The 17,580-nt window shown below is 44.3% G+C and overlaps 1 protein-coding gene across 2 annotated transcripts in view; it reads right to left on the bottom strand.

Moving 5' to 3' along the window:
• Positions 1 to 11,332, bottom strand: part of NAXD (NAD(P)HX dehydratase) — a 50,828-nt gene extending 39,496 nt beyond the window's left edge. The window contains exons 1-5 of one of the 2 annotated variants that reach the window (XM_059821873.1): positions 10,759 to 11,332; positions 9,136 to 9,507; positions 5,568 to 5,718; positions 4,285 to 4,330; positions 2,461 to 2,549 (exon numbers count right to left, since the gene is read on the bottom strand). In XM_059821873.1, coding sequence (XP_059677856.1) covers positions 2,461 to 2,549; positions 4,285 to 4,330; positions 5,568 to 5,718; positions 9,136 to 9,507; positions 10,759 to 11,317 — 1,217 coding nt within the window. In that variant the 5' untranslated portion in view covers positions 11,318 to 11,332. Of the gene's footprint in view, positions 1 to 2,460; positions 2,550 to 4,284; positions 4,331 to 5,567; positions 5,719 to 9,135; positions 9,508 to 10,433; positions 10,456 to 10,758 lie in introns of those variants that run through there. The other variant, XM_059821881.1, reaches the window with a different exon arrangement.
• Between the last annotated feature and the right edge of the window lie 6,248 nt (positions 11,333 to 17,580).

Below are 17,580 nucleotides of genomic sequence, written 5' to 3'. Positions count from 1 at the left end.
AGGTGAAGGCAGTAGGGAAAGGTAGTGGCAGCCAAGTCGCAGAGGAGATGACAAAATGTCAGACTCCTGGCAGTACAAAATGGCAGCTGAACCCTGGCGAAATGCCAAGCTGTTCAAACAGTGAATTGAGGGGTACACAGGGCCATAATTATAATTAGCATAATAAGAGAGTGATACAACAGCTACCTAGTTACTCTGAAGGGTCATGGAGAAATCATAACAAAGCAAAGTTTTAAGGAGAGACACAAAAGAAAACAATGACGTAGCTGCTTGGTGGGTTTTACCCGGAGGTTCTTCCATGCGTGAAGTACAGCCCGGGAGAAAGTACAAAGACTGTTTAAGAGATCAGGCTCTGAATCAAGAGCGGCCGGCCGTGTCTGCAGAACTTAAAACGGCTCCACAACATATAAAAGATCATATGAAAAGTGTGACACTGAAGACAAAGGACCTTATGAGAAAAATAGGCTGTTTGTGTAAATTTGAATAAAACCTGGGCTCAATAGAGTCAGCCAAGATTTTTTCCTTTCTAACCAGAAAAGACTGTTTTCTCTTTTCCTCAAATGAAGCAGAAAAGAACAGATAAAAATATGAGAAAATTTAACAAACAAAATCTGAACATTCTGATATTTGCATTTTTTCATTTTGAATGTCATACAAACAATATTTACAGATCCACTGCTTCATGCAATTAGCCAGCTGTCTGGGTGACATTAATCAGAGTTGTAATAAAAGTATTAAACATTGCGTTTCAGACTTAAAGCTATATGGATACGAAAATTTCTAGAATCACTGTACTTCGTACATAGAAGGAATTTATAGACCAATCTGAAGTTTAAAATCAAAAGTTATCTTTGCGAACAGAAAGATCAGAGTTTTCACTGAGATCTGAATTCCACGGAAGACGCTGAGAATCTGCGTACAAAAAAAAAATACCCCTATTTAGTAGGCACAATCTGGTCCTCCAAGAACAGAAATTTTACTGTTTACACATTGTCACCTCCCTTCTTCTCTGTGCTGCTGCTGTTTCTCCTATTAACCTTTTCCATTACCACAGACATCAAGAACTCTGTGGATACAAAAAAGGCTTCTCCCAAGGCAAGGTCAACTCCTTCCCGTACAGGACAACTATATGCTGTATCCTGAGTGTCATCCATCAAGGCAACCTAAGTTACAAGCTCATACTGCCCTTAAGATTCCTGATCTCATTTGTTATCATACGCTATCAGACAGAATATCAACTGAAGATGTGCCTTTTGGATTTTAGGGGCAAATGCAGTTGGACTGGTGAAAACCCTACCCTTTTATCTTCCCCTTGCTTTCAAACACCATTTTTTCCTTGTCTGAAATCCACGAAGTCATGGGTTTCTTCTACCTTTGAAGAAAAACCAAAAAAACAACCCCACAACCCTTCATATCTGTCTGTTTAACTGACTTCTTTCTAAGCACCTCTCTCTACACCAACAGGAACGAAACCCACCTTTAGAATGTAACAAACTTACAGCTTCCAACCAGAGGCGTCCCCGTAAGGGAGATCATACTCTTCTTCTCAGACACCAAAATATTTCTATTGTCATAAATCCTTCCTGACAGCAATGTGTGTCAAACACAATTTTAAATTATGCTTTTTCTAACTTAATCACAGCTTTGCTATGTACACCAACACTGGTGTACGCACTGGTGCAAGCTAAGCTCAGGGACATATACCTAAGGCACACATCTTAATTCTCATTTGCAGTGCTCATTGTAAACCATCGTAACACCTAATTGAAACAATTTATTCTGTAAAAGTTCATCAATCAGTAGCATATTTCAGAACACAAATTCAGGGAAGCACACACTGATTTTTCCAATTAGGACAGTTGCTTATTAAACTTTTCATCTTCTTGTTAATGAACCCTGTATTTTAGATTGTTTTAGAACATCCATTTATTCCCAGGAATAGGTGTGTATCTAACACAACATACTTATGAAGAGAAATAAGAATCAGCGACTCTCTTGCCCCGTAATTTTGCGTAAACAACTATATACACAATAGTGAGAGGAAAAAAAATACACTACTGTTAAATACTATTAGGACTGAAGAAGAAAGAGAGCATTTGCCTTTCAAATGCAGATTCTAAAATGCTGACTTATAGCGATTCTTAGTTCTGGATTTTGCTACTGTTAACAGTTAAATGCATTACAATCACAGAACACGTCAGCAAGTAGCAGAAAGCAAGATCTTTGCTTTTTAAAAAATTGTACTTCGATAGTAATGAAAAAAATTCACAACTGGTTGTTCGATATTAAATATCTAACTGTTTGTAATGAAAGGACAAACCCAGGAGTTTTTGTAATATCTCCGGCTCACCCATACTGTAACTCAGAAAAAGAAATAATGTAAATTAATCAACTGTCAGACCGAAATGTTCAAACTAGTAATCCTGACTTGCTCATTTAAACAAAAGATAAGTCACTTACAGAACTGGATGAACAATCAGCTCTGGACTATATGATTTGATTACTGTTGCTGCATCTTTGGTACAAAACACATGGGATAAATCTGCACCCTAAAAAAGAAAATTTGCAAACAGAATTATCAAATTTATACTTAATAATAACTTTAACATTCCAAAGTTTACTCAGTAAATAAATCACCTGCATTCTTACTTCTCAGTAATTAAAACAAACTTTATTATTTTTTCTATTTTGGCTTAGACTACCATGCAATGTTTTGTAGAAATTTTTTTCTATCTAACTTTTTTCTATCTTTTTTCTATCTAACTTCCTCATCCGATAGGATGACTGAAAACACAGATCTTGAACCTTTACTTGGGAAATGTTTCTCATTTGCAGATGAGCAAAGACTAAAATGTCACACGTACAGTAAGAAGAAAGGAAAAAGAACACAGTTGAACAAGAGACAAGCTACATTACAGAGAAAAAAAAAATACTGTAATATACTTGCAAAATACAGCTATGCCAATCTATAAGTACACTTCCAGTCCTACCATTTTTACTCAATGGGCCAAATCCGTACCAGATAAAGGCTGGCACAATTTCAGCAACGCCCCTTAAGTTAAATAAACATTAAAGCTGAGGAGTTTAGCCTCAAGCTTCTGTTATCAACTCAAAAAATCAGACATACACATAAAAATTATGTAAGCAGTGACCAGAAAGCCTGATCTTGTATCTGTCCTGCAAATTGAAATTTCCCAAGGTTAAGAAAGTGTCTCCTCTGGTTTACTACTATACATTTCACATTTCAAGCTACTAAGCAATGCCGAGATTTGATACTATGACTCTTTATGTGCAGATGTAACGATCTGAGACCAAGTGACTTCAACAGGGGACCACCTAGTATGCTACTGTATTTGCACTCAGTGAACATAAAGCTGAGTGGCCTTAATATCTTACATAAGATCATCAAATAATATCATTTCAGTTTTAAATCCCTGAGGGACTGCATCCTGGGTGGGGGGTAGTGGTGGGAATACCTGGATTGGTTAACTACTTTTTGAAACAAATCTTCAAAAAGAAAAACATACACAATGAACTGAAAGTACTGACACACTATATAGAGAGTATAGATACTGAAAAGTATATGTATTATGTAAGCATGAATTGTTTACATTTGAATAATCATCACTGTATTTATGTAGTCTACAGTAAATATATTTTTAGCCAGTTAGTATGTCACTAAAATAAGGAAGTTCACACTTCTAGGAAAAAAAAAAGCTTAGAAAATACTTCTGCTAAAGATTATAACGTAAATAAAATGTGCTATTAGAATTACATTAAATTCAACCAACAATCTTTAGACTTACAGCACACAGAATTTTACTAGCCTAAAGGTGTAAGTTTTGAAAGAAAGTTACTTCATTCAACACACTTACCAGGTCCAAAAAAAATTTCTGAAGAACAGACTGTAGCACTGAAAACATAACTTTAAACATTAATCTAAAGTTATTTTATTGTTCAGTTTGGGAGAAAATATTTCATCAGGTTTTGAACTTTCCTATCGAAGTCTCTGATGAAACAGTTCTCCCTCTGAAATTGTCAATTTTTTGGACATATGTCTAACTTTACCTTATACAGAGGAAATATTCACAGAAAACATAGCAAATGACACATATTTACAAAGTATTTCTACAAATCCAGGACTAAGGATTTTCTTTGTTAAATAGAAGACCTTTTAGAACTCAAATTTCACATGCAGCACAGAACAAATGATTTTAAAAAATGGTACTTAGCCAATATAAATGATGAAAAGTTCATTCTGGATTGGTATAGAAAAGCACGTACCACTTTGAGAGCTGTAATTGCAGCAAAATATGGTGCTCCAGTGTATCTAGAATGAAATACAATTTAGATTAGGAAACACAGTCATGAGATCAGATAATGGAGAAATCAGCCTGCCATAATGAAGTCCCAAATGCAGGAGCAAATTTTAAAAAAAGCTTTCTCTTTTGTTTGCTGTGAAAGACAGATAAAATCTTGCTATACTGAAGCCAATCTCAAACCTAGCTTTGATTTCAAAGGCACAGGATTTCACCTAGCCACCCGATCTCTTCTCAGACAACCAACTTAAAAGTTTAGAGACAAACAAAACAAGAGTCGAGCACTATTTGCAAGCCAAATCTGGGATCTGTGACCTGGATCAATCCCATCTGGTTTTAGATGCTTAACTAAAGTGCCTAAACTGTGATTCCAGTTGCCCCAAATTGTCTTTATGAAGACTGAAGAGAGAGATACGGACAGAATCACCCTCCAGGGGTGCCTACTTCTGCCAAGAGGTAAGAACCTAGGCCCATTAGATCAACAGGAAAACTAACTCCTGGCCAATCAACCCAGCTATAAGACGGCACCTTTTTGCTCTTTATATAATGTTTATTCATGGCAGATGTCCAACAGCAGATCCCTCTTACAGGAGAAAGATGCCATCTCTATTTCAAAAGGGGAAAATGAAAAACAGGAGGGTGCAGTGGCTCATTCAAAGTATTGTGCAGATCACTGAACGTGGCCAAGAAAAGAATAGAGTCTGTTTTATTTCTAGGTCAGTACAGCATTTAACTGATTTATGCTGTATCTCTTTTTTTCCCTGAAACATGCTATTTCTATTACTCCAGAACATAAAACAAGGTATTGACAGAATCTAGTAAACACCACAATTTACAAAAAATCAAAATCAAAAGTGCGCAGTAAGAAAATATTCTATTCCTGATTTAAGAGACCCTGTTCCCAAGATAACAAAGCATTAAAAGAAAAAGTCAGACATGCCACTGTCTTACTCTGTTCTACTTATTCTATAACTTCATCATGCAATGGGAAAAGACTAACGCTGAAAGCAGAGAGTTTGGTGGTCAAAAAAGACAGAGAAGGTAGACACAGACACAAAAAAATTTTGCAACACAACTGCACAGAAACATGTTCTTTCATAAGTATGCATGGTCATGATGATGGACTAGTAAAGCTCTCTGGAAAATATTAATGTTTTAAATGTAAGGTGAGTTTGAATGGCTTCTACAAGTACTTATGACATCCTCAAACTCTCTCAGAAACAAAAATCAAATTTCTATTTAACTTACTCTTGACATCCTCCAACAATGCCTATACGTCCATCTTGACCTTTATGCTTTTTCCCTGTCAGAGGAGGGATAACATTGCGCACCAGTTGAAAAATATTCTCCATATCCTTTAGAGAGTGTGTTCTGTGCAGTGAAAAAGATCTCTCTATAACTGAAAAGAAGAAAATAGTGTTACTTTAAAGTATGTTCTTTCTTAAACTACCATCAGCATTTCTTTTAAGCACTCACAAACACTAATAATATCACTCAAAAATACACAAAGTGACATACTTCTAAAAACCAAATGCTCCGTCACTTAAGGGCCTTTAAAACAGTGAGTAACTAGGGAAGGGGATCATTTTAAAAATTAATTTAGGGTCTGATGCAGAGAATATTCCCACTGACTGCTCACAGTCCTACTTTAGGGCTCAGATACAGAAAGAAACAACAGCCCAGAATAGTTATATGAACATTTCATAACTAGAAATATCTTCTTAGTTCAGCCTGAAATCACTTCCATAATTAAGCTCAACTGAAATAGGTACACGTAATAAGGACTAGACGCATCCAGACACAGAGCAAGCACAGAGCAACTAAAACCACATCTGAAATGTACATGCTACCTTATTTTTCCCCTCCCCCTTAAAGACTTCCACCTCTTAGCAGAATCAGGGCCTATCTCACTGCTTTTTTATTTTGGCAGGTGGTTACAAAGAATAATGAAAGTCTTTCTGTAAAATTATAATCCCACGCACTAGATGCAAGCATTACAAATATCTCAAACATAATTTTTAGCTCTAATACAACTACAAATCTCTGATGCAAAACTACATGTCAAGCTACATATTAGAACAACCGCACACTTGGAAGGCTACATATTCAAATTACTGTTTCAAAAGACCACAAAAATTTGGAAGGAAAAAGTATTTCAACAATTACAACTAAAGAGAATTAAACCGTTTACCTAGCATGGGACGAATTTGAAGATCAGTACTTCTATCAACGATGTGTTAACTATAAATTGCAGTAAATACACTAAAAGAATAAGTTCTTATATTTCAACAAAGCTCCTCATTAACTGTACAATTCTGTTCAGAAGAGCAGTTTATTTGAACATTAACAACAGTCTCCTAGACTGTAGCTATGCTTACTTTCTTTTCTACGGATCTGCTAAAAAGCTTTCAAAGAACTGCCATATAGTAATACATAATTATGTAAAAAATAACTCCCACGATACTCCTTATTTTCAGCTGTATAAAACTTAGTAATCCCACCCCCAACTCCAAAATCTAGAGGCAAAAAAAAAAAAAAAAAAATTAAAAACGCTCCAGAAATTTTGGACATAATAATGGGGAAAAATGTAATAAACAAGAAGACTCTGCATCTGTGCGCTATCAGCAGAAAGCATCTTCTTCTCCGTCTTCCACGGAACCTAAACCTAAACCAGACATGCTAATCTTCAGTAATAAAATGCTTTAGTGTTCAGTAATGATAAATACTCGTGGCTGATCTTTTGCTTTTAAAATCCTTCTATAATACAGGCCTCCCATTCCTATTGAGATTTAAAAAAAAAAAAAAAGGAAAGAAAAAGAAAAAAAACACACTGTTTTGGATTATGGCCAAAATAGCATTGCAGTGACCCAGAGAACAAAACGCTCATCTCCTCTGGAAATAGGGCAGATTATTTTCTTTAAAACACTCTTCATACACTCACTGGTTTTCAACCACACAAGAAATATACTTATCATACAGCTTGTAACCCTTAAAGTGCAATGTTGTTAAGAAGGTCCTCTGTTTCTTTGTTGCTGTTTTTTGTTTATATGTAAATATAAAGTGATTGCATAATAAATGGGGAGAAAACAGAGAATTATGCAAAAAGCAATTCTTAATAGAGCCCCACTTACCTACAGAAACACTAAGGCATGTTTAGCTATAAACAACTGAAATCTTAATTCCTTAAAAGATGTGCTGCCTGAAGCGTTATTTTCACATTTTATTATAAAAGCTTTGTTACACCTTCACCAATTAAAAGACTAGAATCCCGAGTTGCTTTTGCTATAGTTAAATACATATAATACATTTTTGCACAGAGTAATATGATTGTACACCTATATGACGAAATCCAGCAAGAAAAACTGAACTTTAGTTTCAAGTCTTCACAGATAATGAAACTCTTTCAATGAAAAACCTTTCAGAAGTAACGGTAAGGCCTTATAGGTACCATCACTCCAGTCTAGAACCTCAAATGATTTCCTAAGGGATCTTCTAAAGCACTTCAGGTTTCCTTTTAATTTAAAAGTGAAAACAACATTTAAAACACCGAATCCATACGTATGCCGTAATTATCTACTAAAGTCTGCTGCCATCAAGGAATGCTACAGACCAACTATCCAGTCAAGAAAAAACACAACCTAAGTCAGCCAGCCTAAACCCTCAACAGGCCTAACCATCCAGTCCCGCATGTATTTTACAGGGAAATGCAGTATGTAGTGTCGAACTGAAAAGGCTCCAAGATTCTCACAGGAATCAGAGAATGCCCTTTAGGATCTGACATGCCGGATTATTGTTCAACACTGAGGCTGGGTGGTTTTTTTTTTCTTTTCAAACGACGCTTTTTTCTTCCGAGCAGTGTGAAATTCAGAATTAAAACAGAACAAGGCTAGTGTCGTTTCGACGCGGCAGGCTACAACCACCGAGCCCCAAGCTGACTCTGGTTTCAGCACTGACAAGAGTATCCCTGTTTTTCTCCTGCCCACACAATCTACCTCCACGTACAAAGACACTATGATAAAGATAAATGACGTGGAGCCACAGATCCCGAGAAGTCTGTTAATGAATGCTAATATCGATTATCAGCTTCTGGCCCACACATAAGGTACGGAATGAAAAGTCTGTGCATAAATACTAATTCTAGAGTTACTGCTTTGCTTTTTTATTTAAAATAAATTCAGACCCCCAAAGAATTTATAAATGAACTGGTGTAGAATAAAATATATGCCAATATTTTCATCTTCTATTATGCCTACTACAGTAATATGATATTTAATTAAAAGATAAGATTCAGAATTTTTATTTAAAGAGATTTATTTTAAAGAAGCTGGATTTTAACATTTGACTTGATTCAGTATAGGCAAAACTCCACTCTTCCCCCAACCCTGAAAAAACATATGCACAGCCTTAACTTCACGTACTGGGTTAGGCCTGTTAACTTCAATAGCAGCAGAATTTCCACTACAAGGTACCTAGTGTTTCCAGACAGCTTTCAGCAAATGCGCTACTTCCCTTTTACATACAAAACTTCTCCTAACTTCACTTTACAGAGACGTGAACGTGGAAAGAAGTCCCCAATGTCTATAGGATTCGAAAAGTGTGATTTCACTCATTAAAATTTGTTATAACTACTGTATCTATATTAAATAGTCAGTACGATGGTACGAATGACGTTTTAATTTCGTTTTACATCAGACACCTTCACCACGATATTAAATAAATCCAACTAGCTTTTATTTTCAAAAGCTACTTACTACCAGTGCTTTCACACAGAAGTTTTAGAAACCCGAGCTTTTGTTTATGCTATAGAAGGAAGTACCTATCGGTGGCGAAAGTGCTGCTGTCATAGCATTATAGTTAAAGTTATCCCCATATGAACGATGGTTCGCCCTCTGAGGTGGACTCGCTGGTATAGACTGTGACCTTTGTGATACTGTAGAAGAAATTCCTGCCAACATCTGTCCCAACATCTGTAACATCTGGAGCTCTCGCGCATGCTCAGCTTCCCGACGCTTGTCCTCAATTTTGAGCCTCTGCTCTTCATATCTGTAAAATTTCTCTTCTGTATCCACACTCTGCTGCAGGAATTTTTCCATCATTTTATCCAACGTTAAATTTGCATGGCGTTTTTTTGATCTTTTGGGCTGATTGAGAGGTGGGGTAATAGTTGGAGCATTGATTTCTTTAAAGCCTAAAACAAGAGGACAGACAATTATTCTTCTGAAGTGCTAAGAAGAAAGCAGCAAAAAAATCTCCCTATAAGATGTGGGCCTAATACGTCACAAAGCTGTTATTCTTTATCAATGTGAATTGTAATTATTTCAGGTATTTTTATTTCAGAGTACCAAAGCAAAAACACAAGCTTCTGCGGTTATAAAAGTAACACAAAAATTACACAGAGGCATCGTTTAATTGCTGTAGTACTAAACTTCAACAATAGGAGTCTTTTTGATCTTCTAAAAAGGTTTAAGTGAAGGCTATTAAATAGTATAGCCTCATTTGTGTATTGCAGGTAATTACATTAATCTAAATTGAGTTTCAGTCTGTTGGCATTCTGGATTTGCATTTCAAAAGAACATTAGTGTAAACAACTCTTTGATGGGGTTTATGTGTAAAAAGAAGGTTGGTTAAACGTCAACCAATTGGCTGATTCCTCAGTGATGTCAACTTCTGAAGACAGGTTCATGTTTGTATTAAAACCACAGCATTAATCTAGATTTAAAACAAACAAATAACACTGCCCCCCCAACACAAATACGGAGCTGAAGGTAAAGAACAAGCAAGGAAGGGACAGGCTTTATCTAAGGGCTGCTTCTGTCCACAAGCCTGCTAAAGTTAGCAGCAGTGTTTCTGAAACAATTCAAGCAATTAATTACATAAAAGCTCTCCCTAGCCTTCTGGCCTATCTGCAACAATAAGCAAATTTTTCAGGTATCACCGTCATCATCGTTTTAATACCGATTAACAAAACTGCACATAGTCTACAGGGAACGGGTAAATCCTCCAGCGAGAAGGACGCCTATTTTCTCGTACAGCGCTACCTGATACTTTGTCTTGATAATCTCTGCGCTAGTTTTCCATTGGTTTTCTCATTGATAAACACCGATAAAAACTCACTACGGTCTCCGTCCCCCAGCATCTCCCCCTACCCGGTCTGCAGCATTTCCCCCCCCCCCCGCAGCAGCCCGCTCCCCTTCCAGACGGCGTTCGAAGCGGGGGGGGAAGGAAGTTTTCGGGGACGAGCAAGATGCGGGGGGGAGCAGGGGCAGATTTCGGAGGGCAGAAGACGGGGCGGGAGGGAGGAGGGTAAGGCAGAAGCCACTAAAAGCACGCTCGCTGGAGAGAGGCGCCGGCAGTTGGGCTGCCAGAGCCCGGAGGGGGGCCGCGTTGCCCGCGGGGTGAGGGGAGGACACCCGGCGCCGGGAGCCCGCCGGCTACTCACCGTCGCCCGGCGGCACGGGGATGGCGAAGGGGGGGCACTCCACCTTGATGGGGTGGTCGGCGTAGGAGGAGCACTCCCCGGAGTCCTCGGTGAAGTTGTCGCGCGGGGACTCCAGCTCGGCGTCCTCGTCCAGCTCGGCGTCCACCTCGCGGCTGTTGTGCGGCGTGCCCGGCGTGGGCGGCCCGGCGAGCGGCCCCGCCGGCTGGGGCCCGTCGGGCGGCGGGGCCAGCGGCTCGGGGGCGCCGTCGGGGCCCCCCCGGCAGCTGAGGATCCGGTCCATCTCGTCGTAGTACTTGCATATCTTGCGAGCGTGCCCGTTCTTCTTCAGCCCGTCCCGGGCCTGGTAGTACTGGCGCTTGAGGCCCTTGATGCGAATGCGGCACTGCTCGGGGGTGCGCTCGAAGCCCAGCTCGGCCAGGCGGCAGGCCACGTCCCGGTACACATGGCTGTTCCGAAAGTTGCCGTCCAGCGCCGACTGCACGTCCGCCTCGCCCCAGATCTCCAGCAGCGCCCGCGTCTCCAGGTCCGACCACAGGAAGCCCCGCGTGTTCGTGATCATCCTTGGCCGGCCGGGGTCACTGCAATGGCCGCGCACCGGGGAGAGGGAGGGCGGGAGGGAGGGGGAGAGCGAGGGAGGGAGGGACGGAGGGGGGCGGAGGAGGGCGGCGGGGAGGAGGGAGGGGGATTTAATGCCCGCACTCGGCTCTCCCAGGGGGCGCCTACGCCAGCCCCGGCCGCGGTAGCCGCCGAGCGGCGGGAAGCGGCGGGCAGCCGGGCTCCGGGCCCCGCATCCCAGCCCGGGCCGCCGCCGCTCGCACCCCGCACGCACGCAGACAAAACTTTCCAGGCGCCGCTTTGCGCTGCGGGCACCTGCAAAGGGGGGCGGGGGGGAGGGTGTTTAAAAAAAAAAAAATTCCCTTCCCACCTCGGCTCGCCCCTCTCCGAAACCGATGATAAATAAAAAATAAACAATCGGGTTCCAGGCGCGGAACCGCGGCCCCCTCCCCCGGGGCAGGACGCGCCGCCACCCCGCTCAGGCAGTTATCCGTGCGCGGCCGCGGCGGCCGCTCCCCAGCCCCGGGCTCCTCCGGGAGCGGCAGGACGACGGCGCTGGCTGGACTTGGAGGCCCTGATCATCACAGTGCGCCTCCCTCTCTCCCTTCCTCCTCCTCCTCCTCCTCCTCCCTCCCTCCCTCCCCGCCGCAGTGGAGCGCGATCCCTGCACGCACACACGCACACACAGGGCGCTGCAGCTCGGCGCACGGCGGCCGACAGCCCGCGGCTCCGCTCGGCGCCCTACCTCACCCCAGCACACCGCCGTGCCGCGCGGCGCCGCGCCAGCGCGGGCGACAACATCCCTGCGCCCTCCACAGGGCCGCCGTGTCACTCAGCCCCGGGGCAGGCGGCCCAGCTCCCGCACGCACGCACGCACTAGCGCACACACGCACACGAGCGGTGCCTGCGGCGCCGGGGAGGCCGGGCGCAGGCGGCTCGCCTCGCCCATGCAGGCCGCCAGAAAAGCCGACGCTGTGGCGGGCAGAGACGGCGCCTGCCGGAGGCCCCCGCTGGCTCAGGCAGCCCCTGCCCTCGGCGGACCCCTGCGAAGGTGCTGGAGGTCGGGTTTGTGTGCGCTTCCCGCCCCCGGCCATGCCTTTGCAAGGCAGGTGAGCGGCCCGGCCGGCCCCCCCCGCTGCAGGCGGGGGTGGGTTTCATTGTGCCGGGCCGCCCCCGGGCCCCACTGCCGCCCACACGCCGCTCCGGCCCCTGCCCCTTCGCTTTGGTTTTGCTCCGAAACCGTTCTCCGGCGGGAGCTGCGGGGCGGCGGCGCCAAGCCCACCTCCCCGTCACGGGGGCCCGCCGCCGCCGCCTCCCTCACGCCCCGCAGCAGCCCGGCCGACGCCCCCGCCCGGCGGCCTATCCTTCCGTGGGGAACACCCTCCCACCCAGCAGCCCGCCCATGGGCTTCCGTGGCCCCCTCGGAGGGCAGCCCTCGGCACCGGGCAAGCCTGCCGCCGCTCGGCCCGCCCCCGCCTCCCCTCAGGGGCAGGCCCCACCCCCTCCCCGCCAGAGCCCGGCGCAGAGGTGTTTATACCTTCATCACACCGCAGCCAGAGGGCCGCAGCCAAGGCCAGCGCGGCCAGGGCGCTGGCAGTGCCCCGTCCCCACATCCTCCCGGGGAAGAAGGCAGGGGCTGCGGCCGGGCCGGGCCCCGCGGCGCGCCGCTCCGCGCTCTCCGCTTACCTAGCCACAGCGCGGGGCTCCCGACACCCCCCGCCAAGCGCGCAGGCAAGCGGCGCGCCCAACTCATCGGCGCGGCTTCCGGCTCCGCGCCGCGCCGGGCCGGGCAGGGGAGGGGAGGGGAGGGCAGGCCTACGCGGGCGCGCCCGCCCGGCACCGCTCCGCGCCTCCTCGCGGCGCGCCGCGGCCTCCCCCCCACCCCCCGGCGGCAGCCAATGGCGGCGCGGGCCTGCGCGGGCGGGCCGCGCTGAGGTGGCGGCCGCGGCTCCCGCCGCCCGCCGAGCCGGACAGGGCCGCTGCGGCCTCTCCGGCGGCGTTGGGCCGGGCGACCTCGGGCCTGCTGCCGCCCCTGCCGCTGGGTGTCGGGCGACGGGGCGAGGAGCGGCGGTGGGCGCGCAAGGTGCGCCCCTGCGGCGCGGCAGCGCTGCCGGGCGGTTGTGTGGCACGGCCCGGCCCGGGAGGGGAGAGCCGGGAGCGCCCGGCCCGGCCGTCACGGCGCTCTGGGGCTGCCTTCCCAGCCCTTTCAATTGGCAGCAATTAAGCCCTAGGAATTACCCTTTATTGCTCCCAGCATTTAAAAGCTCTTCACGTCCCTCACCTTGCCAGGCGTTTCTGAGCAAACCCCTGATTTACGAGTGTGATTCATTTCTAAGCTACTATTTCTAGCTCAGATACATCATTTTAAACCAGTATTCATATAATACTTTAAAACACACAAGAGCCAGTGGAAATACCAGCTGATGTTCAGCTCTGGTCCTACGGCACCTACTTAATCTAGACAATAAATCAGAATACAGCGTCGCCCAGGAAAAACTAACGTGATTATATGCATGAGAAATCTGAAACACTAAAGCTCAAAACAGCTGTAATTTCTGCTCTAGATGCCTGGATATTTCAAGCAAGAGTGTCGTTAGTAACTCAAAAGCTTCTGGCCTAACTACAGCAGTAAAATGTCAATGTTTCAATCAATACTTTGAAGGGGTGAAGACACAATATTTTCTTTTCTGTTTCGTGTTACATATAAGCTGTGGTCAAACAGACCTGCTGTTTTTACCTGGACCAAGCCCAAGCAGGAGAGGTTTGTGCTCTTCAGCTTCAGAAGCATCACTTAAAACAGCCGTGCTGTCTGCAAACTGCAAGACAGACAACCCGAGCTTTTAGTAACCCAGACTGAACAGTAACCCAGGAGCAGGAACTCGGATGCCTGACAAGTTCAGGTATTAACTTGTTTATTGAAAAGTTACTCTTCTGTAGGTCCTCGTATCTGGTATGATTTTAAAGGCAATACTGGGTCAGTAAAATTTTCCCTATATCCAGTCAGCACAAGTAATGGTTTTTACCCTTTGATTATCCGACTGTGTGGCAACCCAAATGACAGATTCAACGGCCAACTACATTTAGTTTTTACAGGAGTTTTAACCCAGAAGAAAAGCTTGTCGGGTTGCTGAACACCACAGTTCTTACACTTGTGGTTTGATTCCAACTGGAAGAATAAAGAGTGTGTAGACTTCCTGTAACTCCAGCACTGATTTAATGTCTGGAAGAGAGGGGGGAAACAACGATGCCGGTGTTTTTTTCAAGCCACCAAGTGTCTCTGGCTCCACCAAAAACTTGTCTTGTGTCCAACAAAAGAGATAGGAAGAAAGATGTAATGCAGTTTTTCACTAGGTTCTCTGGTTTCTTTTGTAGCAGAGATAGAAGCAAGTTCTTTTGATGCTGCCAGAACCCTCAGAAGTTGTTTGTGGGACCGGTGAAGTTTCCAGGACCCAATTCTCAATTCATCTGTGGAAGAAAAACTAGAGGTATCTATGGGCTTCCTCTGTGCCAAAGTTGTTCAGGGTATTATTCACAACCTTGACATCAACTAAAACACATTGCCCCTCCTCAAACGTTCTACTGCTCTGCATCTAACTCAAGTTACCTTCTTTTGGTGTAGTACTGGCTGCCATCTCCATACCATTTACAGTATAAATCCATAACTACTAGTGCCATCTCTGAGCTGAGCATCAGTGACGTTACTTAACCGGGGGATGAGTCAGGGAAAAAGAGCCTTTTACAGAACTACAGAACGTAAAAGGGGTATGAGGCAAAAGTTCAAATGCCCATCGTAGAGTTAGAGAAAAAGCAACTGCAAGAGGCACTTACTTCTTCAGGTATATACTGTGCTGTGCATTTTTTATTGAGCTTCCTGTTCTGACAGTCCTGTCACTTTGTCTGCTTGTCTTGTCTGCTTTTCCCTGTCTTACATGGAGGGAGGAATGACCCTGGGGAGTTCCCTTTCATGCTTTGGGCAAAATCCTTCTGGCTTCATTGCTTGTTGCTCTGTTTCTGGCCCCTACCTCTTTCTCAGAGTCTTGCCCCTCCTTCCCTAGCTCTTGATCTCAGCCTTCAGTTCCAGCATTTTAACCCTTTTCTAGCTGTACTGTCACCACAACATATCCTCCTCATTAGCGGACTAATTACTGCAACCTGTTTCTCCCCTGCTACTCAAAGAAAGGCTAGCCATCAATGGCTGACCTGGGAATGTCCTACTACTGTCAAGGTAGGCAAGAGCTGGGAGGTTTGACTCAGTAGTAGATGGCAGCAGTCACTGACAGCTGATGCTTGCTGGGAACGGAATGTGTATACATAGGGTGAGGTATGGACTGTAAGCTAGATGTCCCTAGGTAGAGACCCCAAAATAGTGCCCACTCGGGACCATTTTGTGGTTTATTCTGCAGGTTCCTGCTGAATCTTTGTTCACAATATTTTTGCTTTTTGCTTCTGATCACTTTGTACCCACTCAGCACTTAAGTCTGAGTCCTTGCCATCCATTTGGTAACTGTTGTGCAACCCTGCCTACCCAAGCCATTCCAAGGTGAACGTGGACAGCAGGTGGCAATAGCAGAGCTTGCAACATCCTTTGATTGCATTCTCTCCACTCAAATAATTGTCAGCCTGTACTGGAATCACCCTTTAATATCATAAATATTATAAACATATCCATGTTAACATATCCATTTTAGTAACTGCAACAGGAGGTTTAAGCATTCATGTGGAGGGAATGGAAGAACTCGGAAGTAATATGTAGCTTCGATTGAAACTGCCCATAAAATATGACCAAAGATTTCTTTGTTGTTGAAATGGGAATCTGGAAGCACTTTTCATCATGAAAAAGATTAAAAAGTGGAAAGGCTTCACTCCATTTGAACGTTTACCTAGCTAAATTGTAGGAGTTAGAATTGATAGTGGTAATAAAGAAGGCAATAACCGTATATGTATTAAGATAAAAAGGGGGCCGATCCTGCAGATGTTATTAGCAGTACTATTTACTGCCATTAAAGTGAGTGGAATGAGCACGTTTTACGCCGAATATTATGTTTCTCTTAGGACAGGACAAAATGTGGTTTTATATGGTGTAAATTTTAGTTTGTTAGTTTTGATGTCTCTCTAGACTGCAAAGAAACTAAAAACAGAATAAGAATACCTGAAGCTATAATAATTATTCCTGTCACTACAGTTCTGTGCATTTTTATATTCAAGAGAAAGGATAGCAGCAAGCAATTGACAACAAGCTATTATAAAAACACATCAACATGCTTTGGTTTACCTATCACAGAATCACTGAGGTTGGAAAAGACCTGTAAGATCATCAAGTCCAACCATCAACCCAACACCACCATGCCCACTAAACCATGTCCCACAATGCCTCGTCCACACGTTCCTTGAACACCTCCAGTGATGGTGACTCCACCACCTCCCTGGGCAGCTTATTCCAGTGTTTCACCACTCTCTCAGTAAAGAAATTTTTCCTAATATCCAGCCTAAACCTCCCCTGGCGCAACTTGAGGGCGTCCTGTCGCTAGTCACTTGGGAGAAGAGACCAACACCCATCTCTCTGCAACCCCCTTTCAGGTGATTGTAGAGAGCGACAAGGTCTCCCCTCAGCCTCCTCTTCTCCAGGCTAAACAACCCCAGTTCCCTCAGCCACTCCTCATAAGACTTGTGCTCCAGACGCCTCACCAGCTTCGTTGCCCTTCTCTGGACACGCTCCAGCACCTCAATGTCCTTCTTGTAGTGAGGGGCCCAAAACTGAACACAGGGCAGTACAGATACTATCACTTCTAGACATATTCAGTATAATAATATTTTTCAAGCCCTGTGTTTCACTAGGTAATTTTTGTTTTATCCAAACCGAACAGTAAAATTTTTTTTCTTTTTGCTGAGTGTTAATGGTGAAAAAAAACAAGTATCAGGAAAACAATAAAGACAACGTTTCTGTTTTGTCCTCTTCTTAGAGTGGGTGATAGGAATGATCTATGTACTGCAATAGAAGTGAAGAGGGTTTTTTTGGGCTCACCCAATTTCTTCAAACAAGTTCCTGATATCTAGTGCGAACAAACATAAACTTGCACACCTCTTAAGCAACATCCAAAAAGTTAAAACAAATGGTCTCTTTTTCAATAGGGAATAATGAGACTCTAAAAAATTAAATACTGGAGAGTTATACAGTTTTCCATAAAACTGCTTTTGCTCTGTCCTTTGGTGGCAGAAGGTAACATTTGCCAAATACATTAACTTACACAATTTAGAACACCGCTATTG

The sequence above is a fragment of the Gavia stellata genome, chromosome 1, assembly GCF_030936135.1.
Source record: "Gavia stellata isolate bGavSte3 chromosome 1, bGavSte3.hap2, whole genome shotgun sequence".
NCBI lineage: Eukaryota > Metazoa > Chordata > Aves > Gaviiformes > Gaviidae > Gavia > Gavia stellata.
The sequence above is the reverse complement of the archived record's forward strand: the minus strand, read 5'-3'. Positions and strand labels throughout refer to the sequence as shown.